This window comes from Danio aesculapii, chromosome 7 (genome assembly GCF_903798145.1).
Source record: "Danio aesculapii chromosome 7, fDanAes4.1, whole genome shotgun sequence".
NCBI lineage: Eukaryota > Metazoa > Chordata > Actinopteri > Cypriniformes > Danionidae > Danio > Danio aesculapii.
In genome coordinates this window covers 11,314,525-11,329,223 of record NC_079441.1, presented here as the reverse complement: position 1 = coordinate 11,329,223, position 14,699 = coordinate 11,314,525, and the positions used below count along the sequence as shown (strand labels likewise).

General features: G+C 36.5%; 1 protein-coding gene across 3 annotated transcripts in view; it reads right to left on the bottom strand.

Annotated features, from left to right (window-relative positions):
* Positions 1–14,699, bottom strand: part of dagla (diacylglycerol lipase, alpha) — a 107,503-nt gene that overhangs the window by 50,721 nt on the left and 42,083 nt on the right. For all 3 annotated transcript variants that reach the window (XR_008838067.1, XM_056461038.1, XM_056461037.1), the window contains exons 3-5: positions 11,262–11,473; positions 6,219–6,320; positions 1,288–1,426 (exon numbers count right to left, since the gene is read on the bottom strand). Coding sequence is in view for 2 of the 3 variants with exons in the window: in XM_056461038.1 (XP_056317013.1) it covers positions 1,288–1,426; positions 6,219–6,320; positions 11,262–11,473 (453 nt within the window). In the remaining variant the exon portion in view is untranslated. The remainder of the gene's footprint in view (positions 1–1,287; positions 1,427–6,218; positions 6,321–11,261; positions 11,474–14,699) is intronic.

The following is a 14,699-nucleotide window of genomic DNA, read 5'->3' as shown; positions in this document are numbered from 1 at the left end:
TTCTCTCCGTTAAGCTGCGGTCACACTGGGCTTTTCCTCCCATAGACTTCCATTCATACGCACGCGAATGCGTCAGACCGGAAACGCAGGGTCATGCGTTAAACTTTTTTAGAATGAGATCTACAATATGTTGTAGAAATTCACCAATTATTTTATACAACATTTACCAATTGCATTTCTTTCTTTAAATTACATATATTTTCTTTTCATGTTAATATTAAAGTTTCAGTGATTGTGCTATGCACTTTTGCCATTTTATTATTAGAATTAATTATATTTAGCAGCAGTTTGATATTTTAGATTTATATTTAGTAGTTTCAAACATGTATAAAATTAATTTCTGATTTTATTATAGTTTTTCATCAACTAACAAAACCTATTTCTGCCAACACTTCTTGATAAAGTTTCATTCAACAGCATTAATCAATAAACTGGCATAAGATGGGAAATCCATTTGTTTAAGTATTTATTAGTCAATAAATCATACAACTGCTATTTTTGGTTCATTTCCATTCAGGTCTATTAAATAATACAAACAGATACAACTTCTGTAGATTTTATGAACTTATTTATAAATGTTAATTAATTAACAATAAACCAAAATTAGCATGTTTTATAGTCCGAATCTATGATCACTCATTTATATTAACCTTTTTTTTCCAGTTTTAGTTTTAGTAAAAAAAAAAAACAACACTTCAAAAGGTGTAGAAAAGTCAATTTCATTCCGACTGGCAGAAAATCCATTTACAGATTGATTGATATTGATCCTAAATATGGGCATTCAAATTTGCAGAAATCACCAAAGCTTTCTAAAAGTCAGTCCATTAATAAAGCAACTGATTGTTCATGACAAAACTAAAAATGAAGGTTCATTAAAACAAGATGACGTCTGAATTCATCAGCTGATGAGAACTATCAACTCAATTCAGTTCAAGTTTATTTGCATTGCTCTTTTCACAATAATTATTCAAAAGCAGTGAAGCTGTTTTAAAGCAGCTTCAAAAAAGACGCACACTATTGTATTACATTCAAATTCTGAGAAGTTAAGGTTATTAGTTACACTAGTTTATTACAGTAGTTACTAATACCTTTAACTGATTAAATAGTAACTAATAGCTTTTAACAGTTAAAGTAAATAACATGATATATAAAAGCATATATTACTTGCAGTTATGTAGTATATCGATGATGTCTTTGCGTACATGTTTAATGTTTAAAGTGTATTTGTGTATTGAGTGTATGTGTTGTCCTCGAAATAAGCCAGTATGTACCATTGAGCGGTTTTACCTGAGTGTGTATGTTGTAAGATTACGCTGACGTCGACGAGTTGCTTTCAGCTTCACAAAGGTCCGTCCAGTAGGGTCAAAGGTGCACATCATGGTGAAACACACACTGAAGATGACCAACCAGTTACAAGCCACAATTCCTGCGAAAATAAGCAAATAAGAAAAACTGTAAGCTACTTTATTTTTTCTTTATTCTTTATTTTCTTTATTAAATCTCTGATGCTTATACAGTTGAAGTCAGAATTATTAGCCCCCCTGAATTATTAGCCCCCGTTTATTTTTTCCCCCCAATTTCTGTTTAACGGAGAGAAGATTTTTTCAACACATTTCTAAACATAATATTTTTAATAACTCATTTCTAATAACTGATTTATTTTATTTTTGCCATGAATGTGCTGCTTTGTGTATGTTTTGCTTTTAGTTCCAGTAGTTTAGTTAAGACGTTTGGTACGTTGAAGATGTTTCTTTTCATGCTTTTCTTTTCATATTTAGTTGAGTTTGTTGAATATAGTTAGTGGATTTTGTTATATTTATTTCTTTGATTTAAGCACATCTAACTACTTCCTCTCCCCCAGGTAATTTATCATTTATTTATTGTAAATATTTTTCTTTCACTGTACAATATATTTTCACTGGTTTCACTGGAAGAATGGGCAATAGATAATTGCAGTGATATTTGGTTTTCAAGTCATTTCTTTCTCCATCCACTTGTCACACACACACTCAACTATTATATGTTATATCAAATACCCCAAGTTTAATATTAACATCTAAAAGGAAGTAACAGCCAACGAAGAATTAAAGCAAGTATGAAGGCAAAATAGGGTCCAACCCGGTACTAGTAAGGTGTTCCTAAAAAGTGGCCAGTGAGTGTATATTGCAGAAAAACGAAATATTGAAATGTTAGTTTCTTTCAATATCATGCAGCACTAACAGAAACGATTCATTATTTCCCTAGGGAGTGCACAAATCGATAGAGGAGCACTACGGCTGATACTGAAAGCTTGTTGGACAAAAAGAAAGTTTGCATAGAGTTAATTTGCTTTTTTTTAATCAGCAATTTGAATCGGCCATGAGAAATCATGATTGGAGCAATTCAATTCAATTCAATTCAAATTCAATTCAATTCAATTCAATTCAAATTGAATTGAATTGAAGATTTGAATCGGCCATGAGAAATCATGATTGGAGCATAACTAAAGTGAGTTGAGCAGAAAGCTGTTCACTGTGCTTCCTTTTTGTCAGGACGTGTCTTCTATAGACAGATGATTGGCATGGAAGCGAAGTGTGTTATTATGGGATGGGGGTGGACAATGAGCGACACTGATTCACGGTCAGCACAGACACGGGTGAAGCTACACTAGGCGTATTGTTAGAAAGTGTGCGTTGAGATTCCAGGACATAAATAGCTGTAAACGGCTTTCAAATTCACAAGAATCTGCAGAGATTAACAAGCGGAGGGTTTGTGAGATTTTAACATGTCTGGACGGACTCATGCCATCGGGACATCTTCACACGCCACACTCTCTTAAGACTAATGCGGTTTTGAGCTTGTGCTGACAGCGGTGACGCATGTTGTCAGGGCTGATTTGGTATTCAAAAATAAAAGAAAACATTGCTCATTACCATCATCAATGTTTAAACAGTTTAAGCAGCTTGATATTTCTGCAGAAACTATGATGGTGTTGTTGAGTATGAAAAAAAACTATAAAGAAGCATGTATCAAGATTATAGAACATTATTTTTATCTATGAATTGATATTTAATATTTATAGTGCTATAAAATATTTTAAACATACAGTGGGTACGGAAAGTATTCAGACACCCCATAGAATCTTCACTCTTTGTTATATTGCCGCCATTTGCTAAAATCATTTAAGTTAAATTTTTCCTCAATGTACACACAGCACCCCATTTTGACAGAAAAACACAGAACTGTTGACATTTTTGCAGGTTTACACAAAACGAAAAATTAAAATAGGGCATCACGATGGCTCAGTGGGTAGCACAATCGCCTCACAACAAGAAGGTCGCTGGTTTAAGCCCCGGCTGGGTCAGTTGGCATTTCCGTGTGCAATTTGCATGTTTTCCCCGTGTTCGTGTGGGTTTCCTCGGGGTGCTCCGGTTTCCCTCACAAGTCCAAAGACATGCACTATAGTAGAATTGGGTAAGATAAAGTGTCCGTAATGTATGTGTGTGAATAAGTGTGTATGGGTGTTTCCCAGTGATGGGTTGCAGCTGTAAGGGCATCCCCTACGTAAAACAAATGCTGGATAAGTTGGTGGTTCATTCTGCTGTGGCGACCCCTGATTAATAAAGGGACTAAGCCGAAAAGAGAATGAATGAATGAATGAATGAATGAATGAAAAACTGAAATAGCACATGGTCTTAATGGTCTCATTGCTGTGACACTCGTATACAGTATGTAACTCAGGTGCTGTCCATTTCTTCTGATTATCCTTGAGATGGTTTTACACCTTCACGTGATTAGGAAAGCCACACACCTGCCTAGATAAGACCTAACAGCTCATTATGCAAGTCAGAGCAAATGGGAATCATGAGGTCAAAGGAACTGCATGAAGAGCTCAGAGACAGAATTGTGGCAAGGCACAGATCTGGTCATGGATACAAAAAAAATCTGGTTCCAGTGGCCTCCATAACCCTTAAATAAAAGATGATTGGGATGACCAGAACCACTCCTAGAGCTGGTCATCTGGCAAAACTGAGCTATCAGGGCAGAAGAGCCTTGGTGAGAGAGGTAAAGAAGAACCTGAAGATCACTGTGGCTGAGCTCCAGAGATGCAGTCGGGACATGGGAGAAAGTTGTAGAAAGTCAATCATCACTTCAGCCCTCCACCAGAGTGGCCCAACACATGAAAGTCTGCATAGAGTTTGCTAAGAAACAACTGAAGGACTCCAAGATGGTGAAAAAATAAAATTCTCTGGTCTTATGAGACCAAGATAGAACTTTTTGGCCTTAATTCTAAGCGGTATGTGTGGAGAAAACCAGCCACTGCTCATCACCTGTCCAATACAGTCCCAACAGTGAAGCATGGTGGTGGTAGCATCATGCTGTTGGGGTGTTTTTCAGCTGCAGGGACAGGACGACTGGTTACAATCGAGGGAAAGGTGAACGCGGCCAAGCACAGGTATACCCTGCATGAAAACCATCTCCAGAGGGCTCAGGACCTCAGAGTGGGCCAAAGGTTTACCTTCCAACAAGACAATGACCCTAAGCACACAGCTAAAATAACAAAAGAGTGGCTTCACAACAACTCCGTGACTGTTCTTGAATGGCCCAGCCAGAGCCCTGATTTAAACCCAATTGAGCATCTTTGGAGAGACCTAAAAATGGCTGTGCCCAATGTTTACCATCCAACCTGACAGAACTTTTTTTTTTATAATAAATCAGCAATAATGTCAACAGTTCTGTGTTTTTCTGTCAATATGAGGAAATTTTTACTTAAATGATTTTGGCAAATGGCTGCAATATATCAAAAGTTAAAAAGTTGAAGGGGGTCAAAATACTTTACGTACCCACTGTATGCTCTTTTGAAAATTCTATTATCAAAGGATCCTGAAAAAAATAAGTAGCATAACTGGTTTCAATAATCATAATAATACGTCATAATTTTAAGCAACAAATCAGCAAATCAGTTTTTTATTTATTTATTGCATTTTAATATTTTAAATACAGTATTTTCATAACTCATGATTATTTTTATTATTACTATTATTATTATTATTGTTATTATATATATATATATATATATATATATATATATATATATATATATATATATATATATATATATATATATATATAATTGATGTAAAGTGATAGTAAAGACATTTACATTGTTACAAAAGATTTGTAGTTGTGGTTTAAATATGATGTTCATCAGTTTTTGCTAATATATTAAGCAGCACAACTGGTTTCAATATTGCTACAATATAAACTTTTTAAAACTATAGTCGTGGTGAGTATAAGTGTCTTTCCAAAATATACAAGCACAAATCATTCCAAACCAACATTATACAGTTGAAATCAGAATTATTAACCCCCCTGAATTATTAGCCCCCCTATTTATTTTTCCCCCAATTTCTGTTTAACGGAGAGATTTTTTTCAACACGTTTCTAAACATAATAGTTTTAATAACTCATTTTTAATAACTGATTTATTTTATATTTGCCATAATGACAGTAGATAATATTTGACTAGATATTTTTCAAGACACTTATATACAGCTTAAAGTGACATTTAAAGGTTTAACTAGGTTAACTAGGTTAATTAGGTTAATTAGGCAGGTTAGGGTAATTAGGCAAGTTACTGTATAATGATGGTTTGTTCAGTAGACTATCAAAAAAAACATAGCTTAAAGGGGCTAATAATGTTGACCTTAAAATGTAAAAAAATAAATAAATAAAACTGATTTTATTCTAGCCGAAATAAAACAAATAAGACTTTCTCCAGAAGAAAAAAATATTATCAGACATACTGTGAAAATTTCCTTGCTCTGCTAAACATCATTTGGGAAATATTTAAAAAAGAAAAATAATTCAAAGGGGGGCTAATAATTCTGACTTCAACTAAGTTTGTGAGAACATTCGTGGTAATTCTTTGACATTTACACATAGAAGTGACAAATAAGGGTAGCATAAAAAATGTAGAGCACAACGTGTCCCAGTTTAGCCTTTTACTGCGACTGACTGATGATTCAACTTGCCACATTAAAACACAATTTGAAATGTCTTTAAATGTGGCTCTGATCCCAGACTTATGATACATTTGTTATGAACAATGTTATCTTTTGCTTTGCGTTCATCGGAGAAAGAAATCAAATGAGATGTCATTTATATGTAAATGATTTCATTTACTGGATTACACAACAGCGGTTAGACTTCATACTGTACATATATTCATGTCTTACCGAGGGCGAGGTTCTTAGCGGTGATGTCTGGGCAGGGCTGGTAGTACTGCACCAACCAGGCGATGCCCACCACTGCGTACACCAGCTCCACGAGCAGGATGGCTGCAGAGAGGAGGAATAAATAATGCCAAGTGCTGATTTAGAGCCTAATAACACACAGCATGAGATTTCACAAGCAAGTTTTTAGTGCCTTTTTACAATAAACCACTACACCCCCCATGCTCATTGATATCATTATTGTTCTTTTTTGTTAAACCCCTAGGGCCAGATTTACTATCAGCTTGCGCCAGAGCAAAAAGAAGTGGGTATTTACTAAACATGAAAAGCGCTGAAAAGGTGTGGACAGCTATTTTTTGCACCGGGCCTGACTGAATATGGATCTCGAGCTTTGCAGTAGGGTTGCAGCTATCAAGTATTTTAATAATCGATTCATCTACCACTGTAATTAATCGATTTGTTGATCAATCTCATAGGCTTTTTCCATTTTCTTTGAAAGTCTTGAGACTGAAATCCAACAGAGAAGTTATAGTAATAGTAATATAACAGATATACAGATATTATATTTGGTTTGATGAGTCATAATGATCATAATTGTTCATATACACTTGTTTACAGTGTATGTAGATATACACACACTGTAAAAAAGTATATGAACAATTAGTCTTGACAGCATAAAATTAAGTTAGAACATGATTAACTTAGTTTAATAAGTTACGCAAGCTGTTTTAAGTCAGTTTAACAAACTATAAATTCAATGGACTCACGAGGTTAATTTGATTCAGCTTAAAAATTTAAGGTAATCACGATTTTTTTGTACATACATATACATGCCCAGCAGGCACGCAACATCATAAGACGTTAATATTAGGTTAGATTTAGGTCGTGAGGTCAGGTGACCAAAATTCAATGTCTAGCCAGCGTCTAAGGATAACGTTATTTTGACGTCCAATAACAACTTCAAATTACGTTGATATTTGGTTGATTTTAGGTTGATTTTAGGTTTTAGGTTGTGCTGGAAAGTGACCAGAATCCAACATCTGATAGACGTCATAGTGGTAACGTCCACACAGTGTCAAGGTGTAACATGATTAGACATTGATATTTGGTTGATATTAGGTTGGACGTTGGACATTGACATCGGCCTGACATCAACCTGATTTTCATTTCCAAACAAAATTCAACATCCTCACGACGTTGGGATACAACGTCAATATGACATCATGTTGACATCCTGTGCCTGCAGGGTATACTTAATTTGCAGATACGTCACTACATTATGAATTTAAATGATAGAATTTTTTATTTCACCAGAAATTACATTAACTAATAATATACTTGGAGAATAAATTAAAAAACAGGATGCATATTGCTTAATTAAAATAAATATAACGAGCAAATCAAACAAATATTATACAGACAGGAAGTGATGCGGTACTTTTAAAAAAAATAAAAAAGCGCTGATTACTACAAATTCATTCATTTTCCTTCGGCTTAGTCTCTACCTAAGAGTTTGCCACAGCATAATGAACCAGTCGCAACCCAGTATTGGGAAACACCCTTACGAACTATTTAGTTTATTCAATTCACCTATATTGCATGTCTTTGGACTGTGGAGGAAACCGGAGCACCCAGAGGAAACCCACACGAACACAGGGAGAACATGCAAACTCCACACAAAAATGCCAACTGACCCAGCTGAAATTTGAACCAGCGACCTTCTTGCTGTGAGGCGACAGTGCTAACCACTGAGCCACTGTGCTGCCATTACAAATTTAATCAATTATTAATCTAATACTTTTATTATAAGTTACAGCTCTACTTTGCAGTAAATAAATATAAATGTAAAAGATTTAAAAATAAAATAAACAATAAAAAATAAAGTGGCATGTGAGCTGAGTACATTAGTGCTGTCCAGTTCTCAAGTCTTTTACTTTTTGCCTGTAAAAGATTTTTGTCATTGTCTTGTGGTCGATTATATTAAGCTTGTTTATTTTGTGAATATGCTTATTCTTTGACAAATAAATGAATACATTAATAGTTCTAAATAAAATAAAACTAAATTCATCAGTTTGAAAAATGATGGTAGATTAAAAAATCTAAATATTTAATAATTAATTTAGTTAGGATGACTACTGGTTTAAATAAGCCTTTATATCAAAAGAACATGGACAAATGAGAACATTTGTCATAAACTGTAGTAAAACTGCTTGTCAAAATCTGCAAACAGATTGCATACAGGAATATAGAAAGAGCACTCTTTAATTATCAGTTGTCAGTCAGCGCCCGCTCTTTTTTTCCTGGTCATTGAGCCTTTGCCATGTGCTGTGTAAATGCAGATGATCGGATACGAGTCACTTTTAAAAGACGATGTAAGCAGGTCAGCAAAAAAATCAGATGCAGTCACAAAATCGGAATTGACCATCAAGATCTGCAGTGTAAATGCAGCCAAAGTCACAGTCACTGTGAGGTGTGAAACGGCTTACATACTGGACACAGAAAGCACTGTGCTATAAAACCAATTCATTTTTATGGCTTGTATTGTGCAAGGGCATTTATTGCTGTGTTGACCAATGCACAAAGTAGAGGTCTGCATTCCCGTGGCTGTAACGTGGGACCCGACCAGATTTCTTGTGGCACGGGAATACATTTCCGGATAAAATGTAGTAGTGGTCGGTAACTCTGGTGTAATTTGAACGGGAGCAGGTGGTCTAACAATATAGCGCTCCAGAGTCTCGATGTTATTTGAGCACCAGTACAGTCAGTGCTCACGACAGTTACACATGATAAATGCATGACCAGTGCGTTCTGCATGTGCTTCTTATTCGCTGGCTGTGCATGCATCATCTGCATAACGGTCCTCAGAGCAGGCTTTATCATGGCAGAGCAAACTGAAGATGCACTGTCCTTGAAGGACGTTCAGCTTGCATTAGAAAAGGGTCAGTTTACTGTTAGGACACCCAAATTAGGGCAGCACGGTGGCGCATTGGGTAGCACAATCGCAGCAAGAAGGTCGCTGGTTCAAGCCCCGCCTGGGTCAGTTGGTATTTCTGTGTGGAGTTTGCATGTTCTCCCCGTGTTCGCATGGGTTTCTTCCGGGTGCTCCAGTTTCCCCCACAAGTCCAAAAACATGTGGTACAGGTGAATTGGGTAAGCTGCATTGTCCATAGTGTATGTGTGTGAATGAGTGTGTATGGATGTTTCCCAGTGATGGGTTGCAGCTGGAAGGGCATCCGCTGTGTAAAACATGTGCTGGATGAGTTGGCAGTTCATTCCGCTGTAGCGACCCCTGATTAAATAGAAAAAAGTTTTTTTTAAATTGTTGAAAATTTATTAAAAATAAAAACCTGAAAAAGCACATGTACATCAGTATTCACAGGTTTTGCTCAATACTTTGTTGATGAACCACAAGCTTGGCACACCTGTCTCTGGGAACTTTTGCCCATTCCTCTTTGCAGTACCTCTCAAGCTCTATCAGGTTGGATGGAAAGCGACGGTGTACAGCCATTTTCAGATCTCTCCAGAGATGTTCAACAGGATTTATTCTGGGCTCTGGCTGGGCCACTCAAGGACATTCACAGAGTTGCTGTGAAGCCACTCCATTGATATTTTGGTGGTGTGCTTTGGGTCATTGTCCTGCTAGAAGATGAACCGTCGCCCCAGTCTGAGGTCAAGAGCACTCTGAAGCAGGTTTTCATTCAGGATGTCTCTGTACATTGCTGCATTCCTCTTTCCCTCTATCCTGACTAGTCTTCCAGTTCCTGCTGCTGAAAAACATCCCCACAGCATGATGCTGCCACCACCATGCATGGATGGTATTAGCCTGGTGATGAGCAGTGCCTAGTTTTCTCCAAATGTAACGCCTGGCATTCACTTCAAAGAGTTCAATTTTAGTCTCATCAGACTAGAGAATTTAGTTTCTTATGGTCTGAGAGTCCTTTAGATGCCTTTTGGCAAATTCCAGGTGGGGAGTGGCCACTATACCATAAAGGCCTGATTGGTGGATTGCTGCACAGATGGTTGTCCTTCTGTAAGGTTCTCCTCTCTCCACAGAAGAACGCTGGAGCTCAGACAGAGTGAACATCGGGTTATTGATCACCTCCCTGACTAAGGCCATTCTCCCCCAATCACTCAGCTTAGATGGCCGGCCAGCTCTAGGAAGAGTCCTGGTGGTTCCAAACATCTTCCACTTACGGATGATGGAGGCCACTGTGCTCATTGGAACTTTTAGAGTAGCAAAAATACTTCTGTAACCTTTCCCAGCCTTGTGCCTCAAGACAATCCTGTCTTGGAGGTCTACAGACAATTCCTTTGTCTTCATGCTTGGTTTGTGGTTTGATATGCACTGTCAACCCTGGGACCGTATACAGACAGGTGTGTGCCTTTTCAAATCATGTCCAATCAACAGAATTTACCACAGGTGAACTCCAATTAAGCTGCTGAAACATCTCAAAAATGATCAGTGGAAACAGAATGTACCGGAGCTCAATTTAGAACTTCACAGCAAAGGCTGATGTACATGTGATTGATCAAGTTTTTTTATTTTGAATAAATTTGCAACAATTAAAAAAACTCTTTTCTTCACATTCTCATTATGGGGTTTTGTGTGTAGAATTTTGAGGAAATAAATGAATTTAATCTATTTTGCAATAAGGCTGTAACATAAACAAATGTGGTAAAAGTGAAGCGCTATCAATATTTCCGGATGCACTGTAGATACATATATTATTAGATTTAACCCACAGGACAAACTGATATCGACGCATGTCCGAATGTAGTCCGATTGTAGTCGTTTAGTTTTTTGAAAAAGTAAGTGCTAAGCACACTTGCACATGAGGTCAGGTGATGCCATTTGTTGAAAGATATTGGTGATTCCATCACAACCCCTCAAGCTTTGCCCATCAGGACCTCATATTAACAGAAAATGTTCATTTTTGGGTGAACTACCCCTTTAAGATGCATCAGTGTTTTCCATGCAAGCAAGTTAACCATCTTAACGTACAGTGAGAGAATCAATGATGGTTGTGTTCATAGTGTGCATCTTACCCAGGCGTATATAGAGCACATACTGCACCGCCTCTCTAGGTTGTGTGTAGAGGATGCTGCCCCTCATGCTCAGCCACATGATGGCGCTCTCGCAGATCAGACAACTGACCAAGATGCCGAGGTAACCGCGACCGTGATCCACCAGCGTGACCGAACATGACTGCTCTGAATTGTACGGCAGCCCGAAGAGAACCACAGACAGAACCACCAGCCTGCAAAAATAGCACAGCCGTTATACCAGATGTCAACATGATGCACATCTCAGAAATCTGACGGTTACTTCATGAATTCGGAACACAATGGGACAATTTTCCGTTTCTTTATACACATTTTAAACACATATCTTTATACACATTCCTATTTCTATTCACAGCACAAATGGTTCATTTAGTTTATGAAGAGATGTTAAGTCAGAATTATTAGCCCCCCTCGATTATTATCCCCCCTGTATATTTTTTCCAATTTCTATTTAACAGAGAGATTTTTTTCAACACATTTCTAAACATAATAGTTTTAATATTTCATTTCTAATAACTGATTTATTTTACCTTTGCCATGATGACATCATATCTGACTAGATATTTTTCACGATACTAGTATTCAGCTTAAAGTGACAAAGTTAGGGTAATAAGGCAAATCACTGTATAACGAAAAAAAAATCATTGTACAATCAAAAAATATAGATATTATTAATATTGATTAGGGGTGTCAAATTGAATTGTTTCTTCCATGCACCGAGATGCAGACGTGGACAATTTGGTTTTGGTTCATAAACAGATCATCACCGGTTATTATGTTCTTATGTCTTTTATTTCATATGCGCTCCGTCGCAGTAGAATACTATTTAAACAAGACGAGGGCGAGTAACTACTTAAAAAGCAGACAACTGTGCGCAATTCACTGCATGCCAGTTTGCTGGACAGTTTTTCATTAACACTGAAGTTCAGCAAAACCAGGAGACCCTATAAAACTGTATATGGAAAGCATCGTCAATGCACCATAATGCCATTGAAGCGAATTGATGACATGATAATCGTAACCGAACCGATCCGTTAAACCAGTGTAGGTTCAAACCACTAATATTGACCTTAAAACGTTTTTGAAAAAATTTAAAACTGCATTTATTCTAGCTGAAATAAAACAAATCAGACTTTCTCCAGAAGAAAGAAATATTATAGGAAATACTTTGGAAAAAAAGAAGATAAAAAAACAATTCTCAGGAGGGCGAATAACTTTGACTTTAACTGTAGTTTGGTTGCACAAGTCTGCTCCCTCAACACTATTATTAGTTTTTAATTGTTAAATAAGTAACATTTCAATGTTAACCTTTCTTAACAGTGCACTGAAATAGTGTGTATCAAATAAACCGTGCTGTTAGTATCAACTGCGATTTTTTCAGACTTACAGTAACACAGAAAACTCCTAATCACTTTCATGCTTAAAGAAAACATGATTATGTCATAACACTGTTGTGCCGTCAGCCAATCGTTGCATTGCTGATCATGATTTCGAGGATCGATAGATCTGTCCTTCAACACACGCAGCGATCTCAGACCAATTCATCCGGACAATTTAATCTGATTTGTGAACTTGTTTGAAGAATCAAATTAGCCAGAGATCAGTTATCAAGATTAAAAGATCCAGGACCTGCCAAATCATCTTAGATCATTTAAGTGAGGTACGAAGAACAGACCACAGGGGTGCGTTTCTAAAAAGCATCGTTAGCTAATTAAGGTTGCAAGTTCCATTGTTGCAAACATAGTTTGTTGATTTGGCATTTCCCAAATTCATCGTTCCAATAAACATTCTCAAACTGAATCACAAACTTGTATGCGTGCATCTACACCTCTAGAGTTGTAGTTAGATGCATATTTCCCGGTTGTGTTCTATTCCCAGTTATCCCCCCCATGCCCTATTCATTTAGATCATTCTAACATTTAAACTTGGAATGATTTAAAAAAAGCATTGAAGTCATCTCTCTTAGGTGTAATTTGCTTTCAAAGTATTTTTACAGTTCAGTTTTAGCAATCATGTTTACAATTTCGCTCCCTTCGCAGAGCACTTTGAAAACATTGAAGCCATTTTGAACACAGCCGTGGCTCATGACGAAAGCTATAGGTGACTATTATAATTATTATTATTATTATTATTATTATTATTAAGTAGGATGTTTTTTTTTTCATTTTTTAGCCTACTGTAAATTACAACCATTAACGATTTAGGTTATATGATTTATATATGAGATTGAAATATGTGTTAGCTTTACCGCTAAGTTTATTTTGTATGGAATATTCTCAATAATATTTGTAAAGGAAACATATACTGGCCCTATATGTGCCGTTTACATTCAATTAATATGAAAAACGAGTGCATGTTTTCACCAAAACTAATATTGGATTATTTTAAATGTGTGTGCGTGTAAAACAATATAATTTGCACAAAAATTTATGGGTTTTTCTCTCTAAAGAAGTTGTTACTCCACCCTGTTTAGAGCGTCATTATGGACGTTTTGCATTGTAACTAACGTGGTTTACGTGATGAATCTGAGACAAAGCAGCTACGGTTTTGGGAAACACTCGTCACTACATCATACATTTCCCAAACGATGCATCGTACTATGGTAATTAAGCCGTGTTATGTTCTTGTTTGGTAAATGCACCCCAGGCTGATTTAAAGGGCACCTAGGTTAGCCCTTTTTTCAGATTTAATATAAGTGTTTTGCGTCTCCAGAATGTGTCTGTAAAGTTTCAGTTCAAAACACCCCTCAGATTTTTTATTTTACCTTTTATTTTTTACCGGGACATGTTAATACGCGCAGCTGTCAATCAATTCGGTGGGTGGGGGGACCGCACTCCTACGTAAAGTTGCGGTCGATCTGAAAACCGCTCCAATTGGTCCACCGTTTTTATGTTGCTAAATTGAAAAAAAAGGACTGGGTGTGTTTATAATCACCCCAATATGACGGTCTATACACCATACATGCACATATGTCTGTCCAAACAGCTTGAAAAGTAGATTAAATTAAATCGCTTTCTAACTAAAAGCAACGGCATGCGAAAGAAGGAATATTCTCTATATTAAAAGGAGTTTTTGTTCTAACCAACACCTCGAATTGATATATTAGAAACGGCTTCTATTTCTTGCAGCTGAACAACAGGATAAACTGACAGTGATCACCTCAGGTTCACCTCATGTGCTTTATTCAGTGTTAAATGCTAACAATGTGAGTTTGAATGGCATTTCACATGATGTTTATTGTCATGCTACTGAAAGCAGCAGCAGATAGTTCACCTCAGATCTTGAAAAAACATAAACTGCTTAAAATTGAACTTTAGAGCTGTGACTCAGTGCAAGCCAACACATATCAGTGATTCAGCATCTACATTTAAAAATGTTAAGAGGTTTAATATGTATTAATTAGATTTGTAATCTTACCAT